The 17,422-nt window shown below is 44.4% G+C and overlaps 1 protein-coding gene across 2 annotated transcripts in view; it reads right to left on the bottom strand.

Moving 5' to 3' along the window:
- Nucleotides 1–17,422, bottom strand: part of sema6bb (sema domain, transmembrane domain (TM), and cytoplasmic domain, (semaphorin) 6Bb) — a 138,498-nt gene that overhangs the window by 51,710 nt on the left and 69,366 nt on the right. For both annotated transcript variants that reach the window (XM_030433231.1, XM_030433229.1), the window contains 5 exons: nt 16,348–16,408; nt 16,128–16,190; nt 3,937–4,035; nt 2,005–2,095; nt 465–584 (listed from right to left, as the gene is read on the bottom strand). In XM_030433231.1, coding sequence (XP_030289091.1) covers nt 465–584; nt 2,005–2,095; nt 3,937–4,035; nt 16,128–16,190; nt 16,348–16,408 — 434 coding nt within the window. The remainder of the gene's footprint in view (nt 1–464; nt 585–2,004; nt 2,096–3,936; nt 4,036–16,127; nt 16,191–16,347; nt 16,409–17,422) is intronic.

Genomic DNA, 17,422 nt, shown 5'->3' with positions numbered 1-17,422 from the left:
CCAAACAATAAGCGCATTATTACTCCCTGATGTTTCTGAGAACTCATTTTCAGGCTATATATTACAGCAAAATTACACCCGGGACTGGCTACAACCTTTGTCTCTGATACTGTACACTTTTTTTTTTTTTTTTACTGTTCCATTGTCATCGTTATGTTTGACCATGATGCGGATGGTTCAGACTCTGTCAGGGAGCAGTAGGTTTGACAGCCTCGTGTCCAGTGACCTGAACACGGAGCTGTCAGGCCGCTGACTCAGCCCTCTACCACTGACATGTGTATCGATCCGGCGTGCTGCTAAGTGATGCAGACACACACTCAAAACATCAGACAATAACACTGTCAGCAGACGCAGGCGCTGACGAGAAGACGCACTTGCCCTTGCACCTATACGTGCTTTAAAAAACAAACAAACACACTAAAACAGGCACAGAGAAGCACACACACACACACGCCCGCAGGTACCTCTGAACCATTTGGAGTCGTGCTTGACGGTGCGCAGAGCGGGATGGTCCCCGAGGCTACGGTAGATCACTGCATCAATGGCCAGGAAGTCTGTCACTGTGGCTGTAAACAGATTCCCCTCTGACACACACACACACACACACAGACACAATATCAGCAAACAGAATAACCACAGAGAGTAAAAATAGAGCCAATGATGCTTTAATATGAAAGTCCTGCATCATAAACATTCCCACGACTGACCACTCAGCAGTGTAATTGCAGTAACATAATTGCAACTTTGCGGCCCTGCCTCGTTTTTTTTCTCCTTCTTTTTTTTTTTCTTTTTACCTCAAGTTAAATATCAGATAATAGGATGATAGCTGATAAGTAATTAGCTTCAGCCACGAAAACCCTGTTGATTTGATTATAGTGAAGTATTTAAATATGATGGCGTGAACAAAAGGGGACGAATAAAATCGGGAGAGTCTTGTTGAGCTCGCACAAGTGGCGTCGCGCTCACGGGTCGGAAATGCTGGGGCGAGATGGCGGGGCGATGACATTCGCCACTGAGCCACAAAAAAGACAAAGACTTTCCAGGCCTAATTTCCTTTGAATCCAAGGACTCCAACATACTGTAGCACAGTTTGAGACACCGAGCGAGGTTAACCGCCGGTGCAACACTGCAAGTTTTTATAATGAGAAGTAGCAGGTTTTGGAGAAGCTCACAGCGCTTAAAGAGCGAGGCTTGAATGTGTGAACACTTCTCAGTTTGGCTGTGTTTTTGCAGTCAAGGGCGTCGCTTTGTGTTGAAGAGTGTTGGGGACCAAACACCAGCCATCCAATTATATTACCTACAGTCGCATCATGTCGAAGATGGCTGATGAAATGTCTTTGCATCCGAGACGCTTCTTGTATGTCCCTGACACTTATCTGACCACAAAGTGACACGTCTTAATACGTTTACATATAAGGTCCTGGGGTTGAAATGTTTGTCACAGTCAGCAGCAGCCAGTTCCAGTAGGTGCTGATGTTGGGCAATGTCTTCTCACTTGTTAGTTAACATTTCTCGGTGCAAGCTACTTTTCAAGACATTTTTATAATGATCCATGCGTTTAAACATGTCCCCCAGCGTCCCCAGTGTTAATGACACCTGTGGTTATGATCAGTTTGCAAACGTTAAATGAAAACATATGAAGAAAAAAAAACTTTTCTTGCACAAAGTACAGAAATTCAAGCACTTTCAAAGACCCATGCCTATTCATGTTTCCATTATCACTTTAAGGAAAAAGACTCCTGCACACCTTCCACTTCACTTGCATTTAAGTTTATTGACAACAACGTTTCGGTACTTGGACCTGCGGGTGCGGGAGCCTTTTTTCCTGATTTTGTCGGCCTTCGGTCTTCTCCCTAAGCACCCGTCGGCCCTAAGGTGTGCAAAAGCTGCACTCTTAAAGTCCATTATTATTTTCCTTATTGACTTTTCTCAAGGACCTGTGAGAACTTTGACACAGAGCCACAGCACGTGAGAAAGTAGAGACTCGAGCGAGAGGCGTCTTACCTGCAAACAGAGCTACGTTAGCGTGTTTGGGGTCATAGGGGCACCTCGCCATACCGCTGACCGTGTCTCCCACCATCTCCAGAGTGTCTCCCTGTTACAAACACAAACACACACACACGCATCAATCAGCGAACTCCAAAACAACAGGAATGAATCTACAGCAGCATCATGAAAACAAGCAACAGAGAAGAAAGGCAATTAGGGAGTGTTAGCCTAAGTGCAAACTAATGATTCACTGGTGGCAATTAGGCGCAGCAGCTCCAACAAGAGAGTCCCATTCTCATGCATAAATAAAAACAGACAAACACACAAACGCAGGGGTCCGCGCACCCACATCAACATTTAAAAGTTTTCAATCTCTTCCTCGCGAACGTAGTGCACGTGTACACACAGTGGAATCTCTCTCTGTTACATAAACACACAGTCGCGCGCGCGTAGCCTAAAGCAAACTGCTTCAACGGCAGCAGTCTAATTCTCGTCCGCGGCTGAAATTCATACGTGTCATTTCATTAAAAAACCCCGGCTATAAATAAAACAGTAGCTAGCATCGCTAACTAGTCCCCAGAGGAGCTGACAGTCTATCAGGAAGAGACAGGTGTGTTATACACTGTTGTAGAATGTCATTAGCGGCTGACAGATAATGCGCCAGGTGCGTCTCAGAGTTTTCACTGTTGCGCTGCGTTTGAAATGTGAGAGACTGAATATAACACTTATCTGAGAAAGCCTTTGATAGTGAAAGGGTATTTTTTTTTTTTCTTCCCGCCTTCATCCTTCATTTAATATTCCTGCAGGATGATGTGAAATCAGCCGAGCCGACGATTAATATTCATGTGTGTTTTTTTTCCCTCCGCAAGTTTGAAATCGTTACCGTAATTGAGCGAGACGCGGACACGGTCGGGAAGTGGAGCACGTTCAGCTGCATGGTGGAGGATCCAAAGCTTCAGACTCTGACAAACATATTTTTGGACAGAGTGGAAGAAATAATCAGGGCCTCTAATTGTCTAATCAGGTCCGGTCAACACTTAAGACTCGTGGCCTGAACCTTTTCCCTGCTTCCAGCTGGGGGGAATTGCTCTGCTTACTTTAAACCCAAGCGAAAAAGAAATCCAACCAGGCAAACAAGTCACGTCCCCAACCCCTTACCCTCCGAATTCCCCTCTTCTTCTCCCCCCTCTCCCCTCGTTGTGTTCTTCTTGATTATCCGTCTCTGACTCTCGATGATAACAAGCTCGGCGGACCACAAAGTTTAACCACCGAGAAATAACAACTGTTGTATCGCAAGAAAAACAAGGCACTGGGGCTGCCAGACAACAAGGATAAAAAAAAAAAAAAGTCCTGGGGAGGAAGTCAACACCGCCTCGAGTGCTGAACAAACAACTCTAATCAGGCGGTGAATGACAACCTGGAGAGGTGTACTATAGCGAACCTTCTGTTCTGGGAAAGTTAGACAATTGCTGTGTCTCAATTCAGGGTCTGCATCCTTCCTTCAAAGGACCCGGCCTTTGCGGTCTTCCTTCGGAGAGACCTTGTTAACTGCGTCAACCATTGTTAAATGGAACGGTCTAGCCTTTGGAGCATTTCCTGGTTGCGTCACCAGATGTTTTACCCTTACATCACGATTTCTGCCGCCCAGGCCCGCGAAAGTGATGATCTACGCCTCGCGATGTCGCCATTTTCTCTCTTTCTTTTTTTCGCGCAAAGAATCTTGAGATATGTGAGGACACGAAAGATAGTGCATCCTCCAAAAAGAGGGAAAAGAAGGCCGCATTTGTGGGGACCATTTGGAGGAGCCTTCGAATTGAGACAGCCTTTGCGCGGTGTTGTGACGTAACTGGCCTTCAAATGCGGCCTCCGAAGGATGCAGACCCTGAATTGAGATGCAGCAATTGTGGCAAACCGCTCATCCTGAAGTCATATTCAGTCTTTACTTACAGTATAGTTGGCACACAGCGGGTTGAAGGCGTTGGTCCCGCACACAAACAGGCCTCCTTGTCTGCTGAGCAGCACCTTCATAAAGTTACGGCATTCATCCTGCAAGGAGAGAAGAGAGAGATAAAGAGTTAGAGATGTTAGTATGCAGGAGGGGTGAAGAAAGGGGGAAAAATGATGGAGCGAATACAGGAAAAACTGTTTTGTCTTTTTTAGAGAGACTGATTATCCAAAACCTCTCTGTGAAATGAAGCTTTTCAGTTGCCTGATGTGTGGAATTATCACACCATTAACGCTGTCAATCACACTGATACAGTCTGAACATAGCCCGCAGAGACTTTAAGTGTCTGCCCCTCTACGCACATGCAAACACACAGCTGCCGTTGACTGACAGACGCTAATCCGAACCAGCTTCAGGACTTTAAAACGGAGCAACAGATTCGAGGCTAATTTCTCCACCGTGAGGCGTCAAAAATACATAGCCTGCTTAATGACTAAATAAAACCAGATTCGCAGTTTCATTCTGCCATGCTCATTCTTTGTAATGAGAAGTCGTGTAAGCACCGCATGACATAGCCGCTGTTGCCACGGCGCCGGAAAGTAATAAATGTTGGCGTTGTTAAACTGAGAAAAATGATTCTGAAGTTAATGTGCTGCCCGGATTAAAAGTAAAGTGTGTCAGTGTGTTTATAGTAGAAATGACTGAACACGGGTTGATGTAAACGCTTTTACACTGCTGTGATGATCTCACACGCATCATAGGTTCCATTACTTTTGCAGAGCTACTTTAACTGTTCAGCCAAAACATTTAGCTGTCCACTTTAGACTTATTATGGATCATTGTGAACAATCAAAGCGTTTATTCACTAGCCTACTTCTAGTTAACTACAGTATATAACCATTTATCTTTTCCCTGTTTATCCATCAATGCTACTTTTGGCAAACCAATTCCATTACTTTTATTTTGAAGTTTTAATGCATTAATGCTACGTTCAGCTAACGATTTCAGCACTTTATCCAGTAATGCTACTTTTAGCTAACGATTTCAACTAGTAATGCTACTTTTAGCTAACGATTTCAACGGTTTATCCAGTAATGTTACTTTAAGCAAACTATTTCAACGGTTTATCCAGTAATGTTCCTTTTAGCTAACGATTTCAACGGTTTATCCAGTAATGTTACTTTTAGCTAACTATTTCAACGGTTTATCCAGTAATGTTACTTTTAGCTAACGATTTCAACGGTTTATCCAGTAATGTTACTTTTAGCTAACGATTTCAACGGTTTGTCCATAAATGTAACTTTTAGCTAACGATTTTAATGGTTTATCCAGTAATGTTACTTTTAGCTAACTATTTCAACGGTTTATCCAGTAATGTTACTTTTAGCTAACGATTTCAACGGTTTATCCAGTAATGTTACTTTTAGATAACGATTTCAACGGTTTGTCCATAAATGTTACTTTTAGCTACCAATTTCAATGGTTTATCCAGAGCTGCCAAGCGTCACGCTTTGAGTGTGACAGTCACACAATTTGACCCATTCGCACACCACACGCCACACTTGACATTTCTCATGCTTATATTTCCCCATTCAATACTCTATATTTATTTTTTTCATGATAATAAACTTTGGTCCTCGCGGATCGCTGTAGTTCGAGTAACTCTGATTGACTGACCGAGATAACCAATCCCAGACCAATCCATCAGTCCTTTGTGCCTAAATCTAACCAACCACGGAAGGCACCACGCAATATAAACCAATCAGAAGCAACGTAAGGCGGGTCTTGGCGTCTCTAACTATCTTTCACACACAACAGCGCCGACATTTAAAACCCACTCGACGTTCTCCTGTGTGTGAGAAAGAGAGCGCGGGTGAGTGTGTGTGTGAGAGAGAGTGTGAGTGTGTGCTTCTTTTTCTTGCATTTGTAAGTTGCAGTGCGCTTTTTAATTAATATGAAATTAAATATACTCTATTTGAAGGCAAGTTTGTGTTTTGCCTGTTTATCTGTTAATGACTGAACTCATTGTAATAAAATGATTCTTTCAGAATTTATTTGATTTAGAAAAGTTTTTAGTAATGCGTCGTGAAGGTCTTAAATTTAAATTTTTATGATCTTAAAATGTCTTAAAAAGGTCTTAAATTTGACTGCAAGAACCCTGATAAATGTACTTTGTCAAAATTCTTGTTACAATTTTCATTTCGAATTTCTGGTTAATTAAGACTAGCATTAGGAGGCCACAGTGCAGGGAGAGCCGCTGGCATGGAGGTGAGGACATCAGTCTTAAGGAATAAATCGATGTTAAAAAAGGCCACATTTTTTTCGTCAGGGGCCAAACACATTATTTGACTGAAGTCTCACTCTTGTCATTTTCTGAAACTTGGCAGCCCTGGTTTATCCAGTAATGCTACTTTAAGCTAACTAGTTCAACAGTTTATCCATTAATGTTACTTTAAGCTTACTGTTTCGATGGTTTATCCATTAATGCTACTTTTAGATAGCTATTCAACGATTTAGCCAGTATTTCTATCATTTATCATTTCATGCCATCAAACTATTCATCCATCAGCCTTCCATCCATTATGTCTAACTTTCAACTGTTGATCAATTACTTTAAGCTAAAACAGTTTTTTAATGCTAGTGTTATCGAACTATTTCAACTTTTATCCATTAACAGCTACTTAACAGCTACTTTAGTAAACCTATTTCAATCCATATAAACCTTTTATCTATCAGTTCAATCGAACTGTTTATCCATTAGCCTATTTTACCTAGCTACCGTATATAAGCTAATAAAGCTTGTGTTTGTTGTTTTGGGCACTGCTCTACTCTGAAGTCAATAAACTGCTGCAGTTGAATCTTCCTAATTCTAATAGTGCTGATTTCCTGGGAGTGGGAGGAGTGGGGAGTCACCCCATGCTTTGTCCTGGTTCACCTCGACTAAGGATATAACAGCTCTTACCACAGTTCTGGCCTTTGAGTTGACATCAGTTGTAGCAAGTATTTTAATTAAAGATTTCACAGCATGAAGCGGTAAAGGTATTTGGTATTTCACAAGAAAAGAATGGTAAGAGTCTTTTTTTTAATCATCTTGTCAGCCTCTCAGATTTATCTATGGACCACTTGGATGGCTCCTTATCTCCATGTTGGGAACCATTGTGTCTCGTGATAATAAACAAACAAAGAACCGTTCAGCACATCTGTGAGTGGACTTCATGGGTATTAAATTAAAATTCCAGTCATGGCCTTTGACTTTAAAAAGCCAAAAAGCGCAGGTCGCAATCTGTCTTAGCAAGGCCGAGCCCGCCACCTGTGTGTGTGTATGTGTGTGTGTGTGTGTGTGTGTGTGCAGAGTGAGTGGTGATGTACAGTAGATCACTGGTGAGCAGCCGCCAGCAACCCCCTCCCCAAACTACTAGTGTCCCAGCCAGCATGGCACCAGTTCTGACACACACACACACACACTCACAAACACACACACGCACAGACACACACACACCAGATGGGGTTGACTTCAAGACCACCACCCGCCCTGATGTCATCGGAAAGAGCAGTGGGGCTGCAGCAGGAGCGCTGGTGGTGATAGCGGGTATGTCAAATGACTGTGTGTGCGTGTGTGTGTGTAAAGTATGGGTGTATGTTGGTGTGTGTGAAAGAGATCAGAGGGAAAGCAGTGATATGAGAGGCGGGTGAGTGTTATTCCAGATGCTCCACCCTACACCCTTCTACCCCCTCCACCTTCCCACTTCACTCCCAGCAGGGTTCTCGTTTTTCAACAGCAGAAAAACAGGAAAGTAGGAAGTGTTTTTCAAGTGTTTTTTGTGTGTGTGTGTGTGAATGCCTGTGTGTCGGAGTGCAGGGGGTGTGTCAGGTGTGAGGTGTAAATTTCCGATGGCGCAGCACCGTGTGACAAATTGAGGAGCGACTGTGACAGAATCTGTGTGTGTGCGTGTCACTCCCACACATACAGCATGTGTTCATGTGAGCCTGGTGCATTTATCTGTATACGTACATGCATATAGTATCTGTGTGTGTGTGTGTGTGTGTGTGTGTGTGTGTGTGTGTGTGTGTGTGTGTGCATGTGTGTGTATCACAGCACAGATGCATGCTCATGTGCGAGAATCATTTGCATGCTGTTTGCCGGTGGGGTTGCAGTCTGTCAGCTTGGTCAGAGCTGTAATCACAAAGCCAGATGAAGCACTCTTAATAACAACCTGGTCTGACTGCCAGCGTCTCAGAGAGGGGAGGAAATACTTAGAGGGGCCAAAAACCGCTGCACAAATGTCTCTGTTTGGCAGCATGCGATCATATAAAATGAAACATTTCAGCACTTGAGGATAAAAACAAGGGTTGGATCCTTCGTATCACTTAAACTATGTAGTTTTTTGATTTCCCTTTATATTCACAGGCATCATCAAAAATCATCCCCCTGCTGCATACATGCTGTTCATTAACCAGCATTCATGCAATTTGGCACTTCCAGGTACGGGTCCTTCTTTATTCAAAGTCCAATTCAGTCAGCAGGATTACTGTTTCACTATGCTTTTCCACATTCAAAATTAAACCAATTACAAAGGATCAAGCAGTGACTCAGTGAATTAAACAATTCTATATGAATCCAAATGCTGTACGTCCCGGCACCTCCTTCTTCTCCCCTCTGCCTCCTCCCCCCCCTTCTCCGTTCCCTCGCTCCCTGGGCAGAATCCAGACAAAACGCCACCTGTGCTGGCTGGCAAGCCTTCCCCGAGACCCAGACGACTGCGGCCCTCCTCCTCCTCCTCCTCCTCCCTTTCCTCCACCTCCTCCTGCTCCTCTTACTGACAGCGGCAGAGCTGCCTGGGCTCTGAAAAATTAATCTGCAGCACAGATGAATTACACAGGAGTGCGCGTCTCAGTGCAAATATGGACGTAGTTGTGAATGGAGGAGGAGATTTAAAGTGTAAAGATAGGGAGGGAAGGTGCACAAGTGTGTGTGTGTATGTGTATCTGTGTGTGTCTGGGAGCAAGTTTGCATACGTGCACCTGCGTTTTTTTTATAATCTAGGTGCTACGCGGGCAGCAGCAGGTTTTTAATCAGTCTCTTGCTCTTTATGCAGATGTTCGCCAGACTACTTCGACTCTGCAGATGTTGACCGAGCAAGTGCATTCTCGGCACAGGCACAGACATTTTCCACCGACTTATAAATGAAAGTGATCACACACACACGCGCGCACTCAGTGGATCGGCAACAAGTCCTCTGTTGCTACAACACATCTGCTCAAAACAACCTGCACCAGTCAGACACCATTAAAACTGAGAAGGCTCCATTCTGCATCTGCTTTCCATCTATTGTCCGGAACTCAACCTTTACTCAGAGATGATAAACAGCCTTTTATTTGGCCTAAGCCTGGGCTCGGTGTTTGTTCTCATGATGAAGCTTTGTCCAAAAAAAAAAAACATAAATGAACATCGGTTTCACCTCAGGCTACAATCAGCGATCCCGCGTTACGTCTAACCGAAATAAAAAACAGGTCCGTGCTTCGTAAAGTCTTCTGCTCGTTTTCCCTGCTTTAGGAGCAAACCCCGGCGTTTTTTTTTCATGCACTCATAAAAGTTATCGTGATGACCTGCTTTAGTAATGTTCGCACAATAGGAGCCTTCTAAGGTAGTACATCAGGGGGTCGTATTTAGCGAGCTGCTCCTCTAAATCGCAAAAGTTTCCATTACATGCCTGGCTGGTCCCCTGATGTTAGCGACCGGGGAGAAGAGAGCATCGCACTGCCAAGAGCCGCCATTGAGCCAGAACTCTCCCACACACACATTGTGACCACACACACAAAGGTTTAGTGAGACTACTTCTACAGTCATTAACAACAAACGTGTCACTTCCAGAAAAATGCCTGACACACAATTCTGACCGAAAACAGTGACTCCTCATGACAGGAAGGAAGCGTGTGCGTGTGTTTACGCCTGTGTGCTCGTGGGCGGAGGATGAATTAATGGCGCTACCAAATTAGCAGCAACGTGCTGTTCTGAGATCTGCGGTCTCACTCAGCGTGTTGAAGCTAATCCGCGTCCCCTTTGGAAACCCCTCCTCCCGGTTTGATGGTAATTCTGACTGAACACACCACAGGCCACAAACAAACATCAGACACCAGAGGGAGGGGGAAGCGAGATAATAGAGACGAGAGGAACGAGTAAAGAGAGAGGGGAAGAGAGACATGGGGACAGAGTGGAGGAGAGAGAGTCAGAAAAGGGAGAAACACAGAAAAACCAGAGAGTTTTTCCTGGCCAGTCAGCCATGTGGCAGCCTCAGCGGTGGAGCCGACCGGCAGCAAGACCTACAGATCGTGGGGTCAGCTGAGCTTCATTCCCTGTTGGGAACATACACACACCAGACATACACAAACACACACACACGCACACACACACACACACACACACACACACACACACACCGTTCAATCCTCAACCACAACACTTAACCTGAATCACCCCTGGACAGCTCTCGGTCTGACAACCTGCTGAGAAAATGGTGGCAAATCGTCTCGTTGTGATTAATGCATGCGACGCTGAACGCTTGCACTCGGGGATATCTTGTGAAAAAACTGGCACACTCGGGCAAGTGTTTCATGATAAAGCCAGGTTTTAGTCACTAAACCTTCACGAGGGCACATTTTTTGATGAAAGCTTATAATGACATCAGATATGTGCTACACATGGCTGTAGTTAACAGCTGTATGATCCCCCGGTTCAGAACACACAGTGTGCCAACGATTACAACATATCAGGGCTGTCCCGAATTCTATTTTTGGGGCTTTCGAAACTTCTGTGAAGATTTCCTGCAAATATTCAAAGCTTTGAACGGGTGTAAGGCAAGCTCTCCAAACTTGTGTCATTATTTGCTTATTTACTTCACTATAGTTACGAGGCGAATGAGAGGTGAGGACAGTAGGGGAGACATCAGCCACTGTCTTTCGTGTCAGCGTGGGCTGAGACTACACACTGGAGTCCCGCCTGCTCTGTTCTGACACCAACCCAAAGTGTCTGTACTTGACAATCTGGGGATGAGACTCGGCAATCAACGATCTTTCTCCAGAAATGTACATTTTGTTGCTTAGACCATCGCAAAAGGGCTCCACTTCTCACTCTCTCACATCTCCTTCCTTTAAATGCTGATTTGGACATTGATTACCATAATGGTAGAAATGCCTAAGCTTTGAAGCATATCACAGAAAAAAAAAAAAAATGAGAATAAATCACTGAAGAAAGCCAAAATAAGGGAAATAAGCCTCTGAAGTAATGAAGGGGAACTAAATACTCCACAAACATCTGAGAAGTTAATTTCTTTGCTTCATCATTACTTCGTTTCATTGGAACTCAAGGCCCCGACCCGCCAAACCGACATCAAAAGAACTAGCTGTGTCGAACGCCAACTGTTGCGTCACGTCTTCTGCGACTAGGCCAAAAAGCTGCACTCGAACGCGCCGCAAAACTATAGCCGAAGGCTGGCAGGCTTGTACATTCTGCACATGCCTGCATGGAAATATAATACACAAACTGTTGTTGTGACTGAGCAGCAGCACTCTAACCACTTCTTATCAGGAATATGTCTGATAAAAGGCTGGCACTGACAAAGAGGCGGAGGAGAAAAATAAGGCGAAGCCGTGCTAAATGGGTGAAATCATGGATACTACAGCGACAGGCCCGAGGGGCTTTCCCTTCCTTTTTTACGTTTCTTCTTCATGCACTGATTCACTTGCCTGAACCGCAAATCATAGTGATTTCTGTCACCAACCAGCCATCGCTGATTCTACTGTGCATGCGCAACTTGCCAAGAAGCCACCGACACTGGGCGCTCAGATGTCACTGACGGTCCTGACAACGCCTGGAGAGCCAACGTCGACCTGGTGTGTCAAGGCCTTTTGTGTCAGGGCCTTTCTTCCCAGTCCTTTTTTGATGTTTTTAGCCTTCTTATTACATTGCAAGTTTGCCGATCGTCTTAAAAAAATTAAAATTCCTTGGGAATGTAACAATGAGCTGCTGTGATATGAAAGATACAGTAATGGTTGAGCTGGAATGAATCTCTTTTGGAATCTTCAAAAAGAAAATTAAGTAGTTAAAGCCTTCAATGTACAATAACATCAAAGGCAGTGGAACAAGATACTTCATACATAGGAGCCACTGGTGAGATTACAAAAAAGTGCCCACAGCTACGTGGAATGAAAGTGACTCCACATGTGGTATTTTAAATGGAGGCTGTGAAACTGAATCTTCTGCCCGTCCGGCCCAGAAAAGGGCATTTGGGTATCGGACGATTGAAAACCCGGAGCTCCTCAGAGAGCTCGATCAACGCGGTATCGATCAAACAATCTCGCTAAGTGCTGCTTATAACGACGCCCGACCAATCCTTAAAAGCTCTCCATACGGAATTGCCTCTGTTTGCATGTACATGCCACACTGCCACGGCCTGATGTGCGCTGGAACGGGGCAACCTCTGGGGAACGCCTCATCCTTTATCTCTTTCCCTCGCTTGCTTTCATAACAAGAGAGAGGTAAGGAGGGAAACAAGGGGAGGGGAGTGACAGAGAGAGACACGCAAAGGGCAAAAAGCAGGGAGAGGTAAGAAGGCAGCAGAGGGGACAAAAGAAATATGAGGGCAAGACGCAGAGTGAGTGACACCGATGACGGCTGCTGCGTTCATCAACAATCGTTTTGGTCAACACGGGAGAGAGGCGAAAGAATTAGGATATTGAATTTTCACCTTAATTAGGGAGAATGCTATGTCCTTTGTGATCAACCAAGCAGAAACACTTAATTACAAAACCAATTACGAGGTGGTGAATGTGTCACATCTGACACAACCAGCCCCCAAGCAGAACAGGACATATTCGAGAGGTGAAGTGGAGGAGAGAAGGAGTAGAAGAGGAGGAGGAGGAGGGAGGCACACGGAGAATGACTGCTGAAAAGATCTGTTTGTTGACATTTCCTTTTTTTTTTTTATTGCGTCCGTGTGTGTGTGTTTGTGTGTGTGTGTGTGTGTGTGTGTGTGTGTGTGGGAGAGGGAAACAAAGAGGGGGTAGATAAAAAAAGACACATGGATTCATGAATATGTATGAGCATACTGTACATATAAAGTACACGAGGGTTGATAATCCCACCTAAGACCCGTTGTGTTGTGTGCGTTCATGCTTGAGAGTCAGAAAAAAAGGTGGTTCTTTCGTTAAACAGTCAGTCGTATCAACCTCCAACGCGATGAGCGAAACAGCAACAGGGGGCAACGAAGAACAACAACAACCCCTCCCAAGCAATCGAACGCATTTCAACACCAAGCCCTGCAGTAAACATCGCAGCTACACAATACAGCACTGTATTATTGATACTGCAATATAACATTCACATCAGGACATCGAAATATACCTTAAATGGGGTCTCTCTCCGGGCCTCAAAGGTTAAATCTGCATTAAATCCAAGTGACACCACTTTCTGAACTTATTCCTGTGTTTTTGTAAAAGAAAAAAAAAAAGAAAAAAAAAATGATGATGCAATACTTCACAATCAGATGCGAAGAGAGAGAAAAAGGGTTGTGCACACAAAGATCCACTTCAGGGATGAATGATTAAGCCAATTTTCCACGAGCTAAATCGACACAAGGGAATCCCAGATGTTCCGGTGACATCTAATAGAGCACACCTGTGTTTTGACATGCGAGTTCACACGGGATGTGGGGTTTTGCTAGTCCTACGTCCCAAGATGTTATATCTCAGTGAAATGAACATTATTCCACTTGTGCGGTCACATTACAAATTATTTGGAAACGCTTTCCCCAAAATGGAAACAGACAACATCCCCCCCCCTCCACTAGTGTTTCCAAGTGGTGTTGTTGTTGGGGCTGCCGTCGTAAAGATATCTGGATCCTGTTCGTCTTTACCAAACATGAGCTGTAGTAAAGTAGATAGCAATCTTCAATTATTGTATTGCTATTGTGGTATTTGCTTAAATATATCATTAAGTTAGGGTTTCACATTAACACCCACCGTTAGTTCACATGTGGGTTTTTATCTTCAAATGGTCTTTCAATTAAATTTCCATAGTGTCTACGATGCTGCTGGGACACTATCTTTATGAGGCTTAAAGGCACCCTGTGGTGTTTTGACCATGAGCAGTGCGAAAACGAATGTTTCAACTCGTGGCTCCCTATAATTTTGATTTATGCACATGCACAAGGACACGAGTACGCGGGTGATATCATGCCACACAGCCATATAGAGAAGTGTTAGGGACTTAAAATTCTCCACAGTCATTTTCAAGGCTATAGTTTGTTATGTGTTATCATAGCGCAGGATAACATTATATTTCCTGATATGTGTATTTTCAATTTGTCACACTTATTCAGAAAATAAAATGCTCTCTTAATCACATTTTTGCAGAGAACACTAAATGCAGCGACTTTATAAATCTGCATCGCCTTTTTAAGAAATCCATATTGGTTGCACTAGTTGTCTCTCTTTGCGTCTTTAAGTGTGTGTGTGTGTGTGTGTGTGTGTATGCATATGAACACACTAGCACATCCATTCATATGCGCCTGAGCCTGGAGAGCTGACTGAGAGGACCTGGCAGCGTTCTTATCTTCCTCACATTGCCGTGTGACTCACGGTCTTACCAGGCAGCAGCACAGTCATTAGGGGCTAGAAGACCTTTCATATCTCTGTCAGCCCCACAGCTCTCCTCAGGGCCGGCCAACAGGGACCCACACACTCCCTCCTCTTCCTCCTCCTCCCCTCTCCTCTCCTTCATTTCCCTCTCCTCTCCTTCATTTCTCTCTCCTCTTCTCTCCTCTCACCCCTCCACCTTGCTTTTTTGTCGCCGGCCCCCCTCTCTTCTCCATTGTGTTTCTGTCTGGCGCTGTCTCACACAGATTTCATGTCAGGTGTTCTCTTACTGTGTTAAATAAGTCATTTTTTTCTGTGCCTGGAGGGGACAGAGCCCATGTTCCCGCTGCAAACCACAACCGTCACTACAGCACACACACACACGCACACTGAATAGGGGCTGTTTATGTGTGGCAGACAGCCGCTAGGGATGTGTGTGTTGGAGATATGAGGGAGGTATTCAGGTGTGGGCTGCTGGTGGCCGCCTGGATGTTTCTTCCTGACCGCTTCGGTTTTCCCCCAACGCCCACATGCATTTTCTGAGGGCACAAACCGCATTCCTAACTCATGACGGTGGAACAAACGGTGTATAGGTGGGAGGGGCTCTGTTCATCTGATCGATGTGTGCGTTTGTGTGTACGTAACGGGTTTCATGAGCAGGGACAATGAGATAAAATGCGTTCGAACACCCCCTCCCCCTACACTTTCTTCTTCTTGAGGCTGTGCCAGCAGGCATGGAGAGTCAGGTGACTGCCACGATGAAACTAAAGCTCCGGGCAGACAGGTAAAACATGTGCAATGATAATGTGTGCAAGATGGAGAGATAGCCAGAAGACAAAAGCTCTCAGTGGCGAGACTCGGTTTCATAATTCACTCATTGTGCAGTCTTTGCATATAATCTCCAATTGTCGGGGGAATCACTCAGATTTTACGCTCCCGTGCATCCAAAACTTGTTGCGATTCAGGCTGAGAAACAACTCAGGAAAATGCTTCTCGTAAAGGAAGGTGATGAAATGTAAATGAGATGCCGAAATCATTTTTAAAAATCCAATCAATGCGGAGACACTTTGTGTTACAAAAAGTATTTTTTCAAATCTGTCTTTCAGACGGATTTATGTGTTATTAATTCTCTGATCTGAAGTTGATGTTTTTAAGTACAGACTCGATGATGCTCTTCAAAGTGGCTCTGATTAACAGACTGATATCAATAATGGAATAAACCCTATAAAGTGACAACCTAAAGACAATTATCACTCAACTTCACAACTCTGGAGGCGTCTTTCATCATATTGTTTAGGTAGAAAAATGTTGCTAATTGTTTTCACGGCAGCAAAGGGGCGCCTCTTCAATGCTCCTCTGGTAGATAAAACACGATAAAGGGCCCTCTCTTCACCATAAATACATCACGACTTTCTGCGCGTCTGTGGTTCAACATCTTGTTTTGCGCTGACCTCCATAAAATCAATTCATGCAGGTTTAATGTGCTTTATTTCACACTATTATTAGAGAGCCAGCTAGAAAGAAAATAAGTTACTATGGAGATACAGAAACATCGTCTTACCTCATGCTTGCCCTTCATCCTGCAGATCCTGATGTCGTTCTTGTTCGACTCCCATGTTCTTTTCTATAAATATAAAAAAAAGAAGAAACACATTTTCACGGCCGGTTAGCTACATTTGCATTTCTCTGCGCCAGGAAACAATGTTTTCCAGCCAAATGGCGAGTAATACGTCCACTTAAAGGTTGCCAATGCTATTGCTGTCCGTCCAGAAGGTGCTCACCTTGCTGTAGAACATCTCGTCTCCTGCGACGATGTCCAACTCCACGCGGAAAAGGTCATCCCTTCCAGAGAGAGAGACAGTGAGAGACAGAGTGAGCATGGCAGTCAGCCAGCACAGCACTATCCACGGCTTAAGGTAAGGCCAGATATCGCACTGAAGAAACCATGAACACCAGTCCAGCAGCAGAAGTACAGCTCAGATATTACTGCAAGCTTAGGGCAGAGCAGGTCGATGCAGATTCTCTTTTGGATGAAATCCAGGCCACGAACTTAATACAAACTCGAGTATGAATATTTCCTCCCTGTATTGAATCTGTGCGGTTTAACTACTATATAATTCTGTGCGTGCACCTTTGCAACGCATACATATTAGAGACATCTATTTGTTTAAAGTTGATCAGACCCTCAGAGATTAGGGAACAGCTTCACAATGTCTTCCATTTCTCCCAATATACATGAGAAATGGGACCCGGCTGCATAATGATGTCTCATATTTCCCCTTCCCCTTTTGCCTCCGCTCATTAAACTTGACTTGCTGCATTGAATTTGCTCCCAGGCCCTCGAATTCATCTTATCAGTCTTATTCAAAAGCCTGAAATTGAATTAATGGATGATTTAATCAAGCCGTTACACTGATGCCTGTACACTCTCACATTCTGCCTACACGTGCTTCGACGCCATGCATGTATGCATGATATCCCAAACACTGCTTTTTCCACACTTTTAATCCTCTGATAATTCTGCAGTAACCTTGGATGTTCCTGTGAAAATGCCAACTAAATGAGAGTTGGGCTCAGGAGCTGGAAGCTGACGTTTGCATATTGATCAAGGCCTCGGGATCTGCTGGGATGAAGCTGAAGCTCGGGCTTCATCTAAGTAAAGGGGCCCAGCTCTGAAAGGGCTAATCTGTAAATCTGCCATAGCCGTGTTATTGCAGCACTATCGATCCCATCTCTGATCCGGCTCTGCCTCCCCATCTGTGCTGCATGTTCTCTTGGTTTCTCCTTTTTCATTTGTCAGAGCGAGGGGCCGCCGCCTGCGAACAAGCTCCTGCTGCCTCTGCGAGCGTCTAAACC

Source organism: Sparus aurata, chromosome 11 (genome assembly GCF_900880675.1).
Source record: "Sparus aurata chromosome 11, fSpaAur1.1, whole genome shotgun sequence".
Taxonomy (NCBI): Eukaryota; Metazoa; Chordata; class Actinopteri; order Spariformes; family Sparidae; genus Sparus; species Sparus aurata.
The sequence above is the reverse complement of the archived record's forward strand: the minus strand, read 5'-3'. Positions and strand labels throughout refer to the sequence as shown.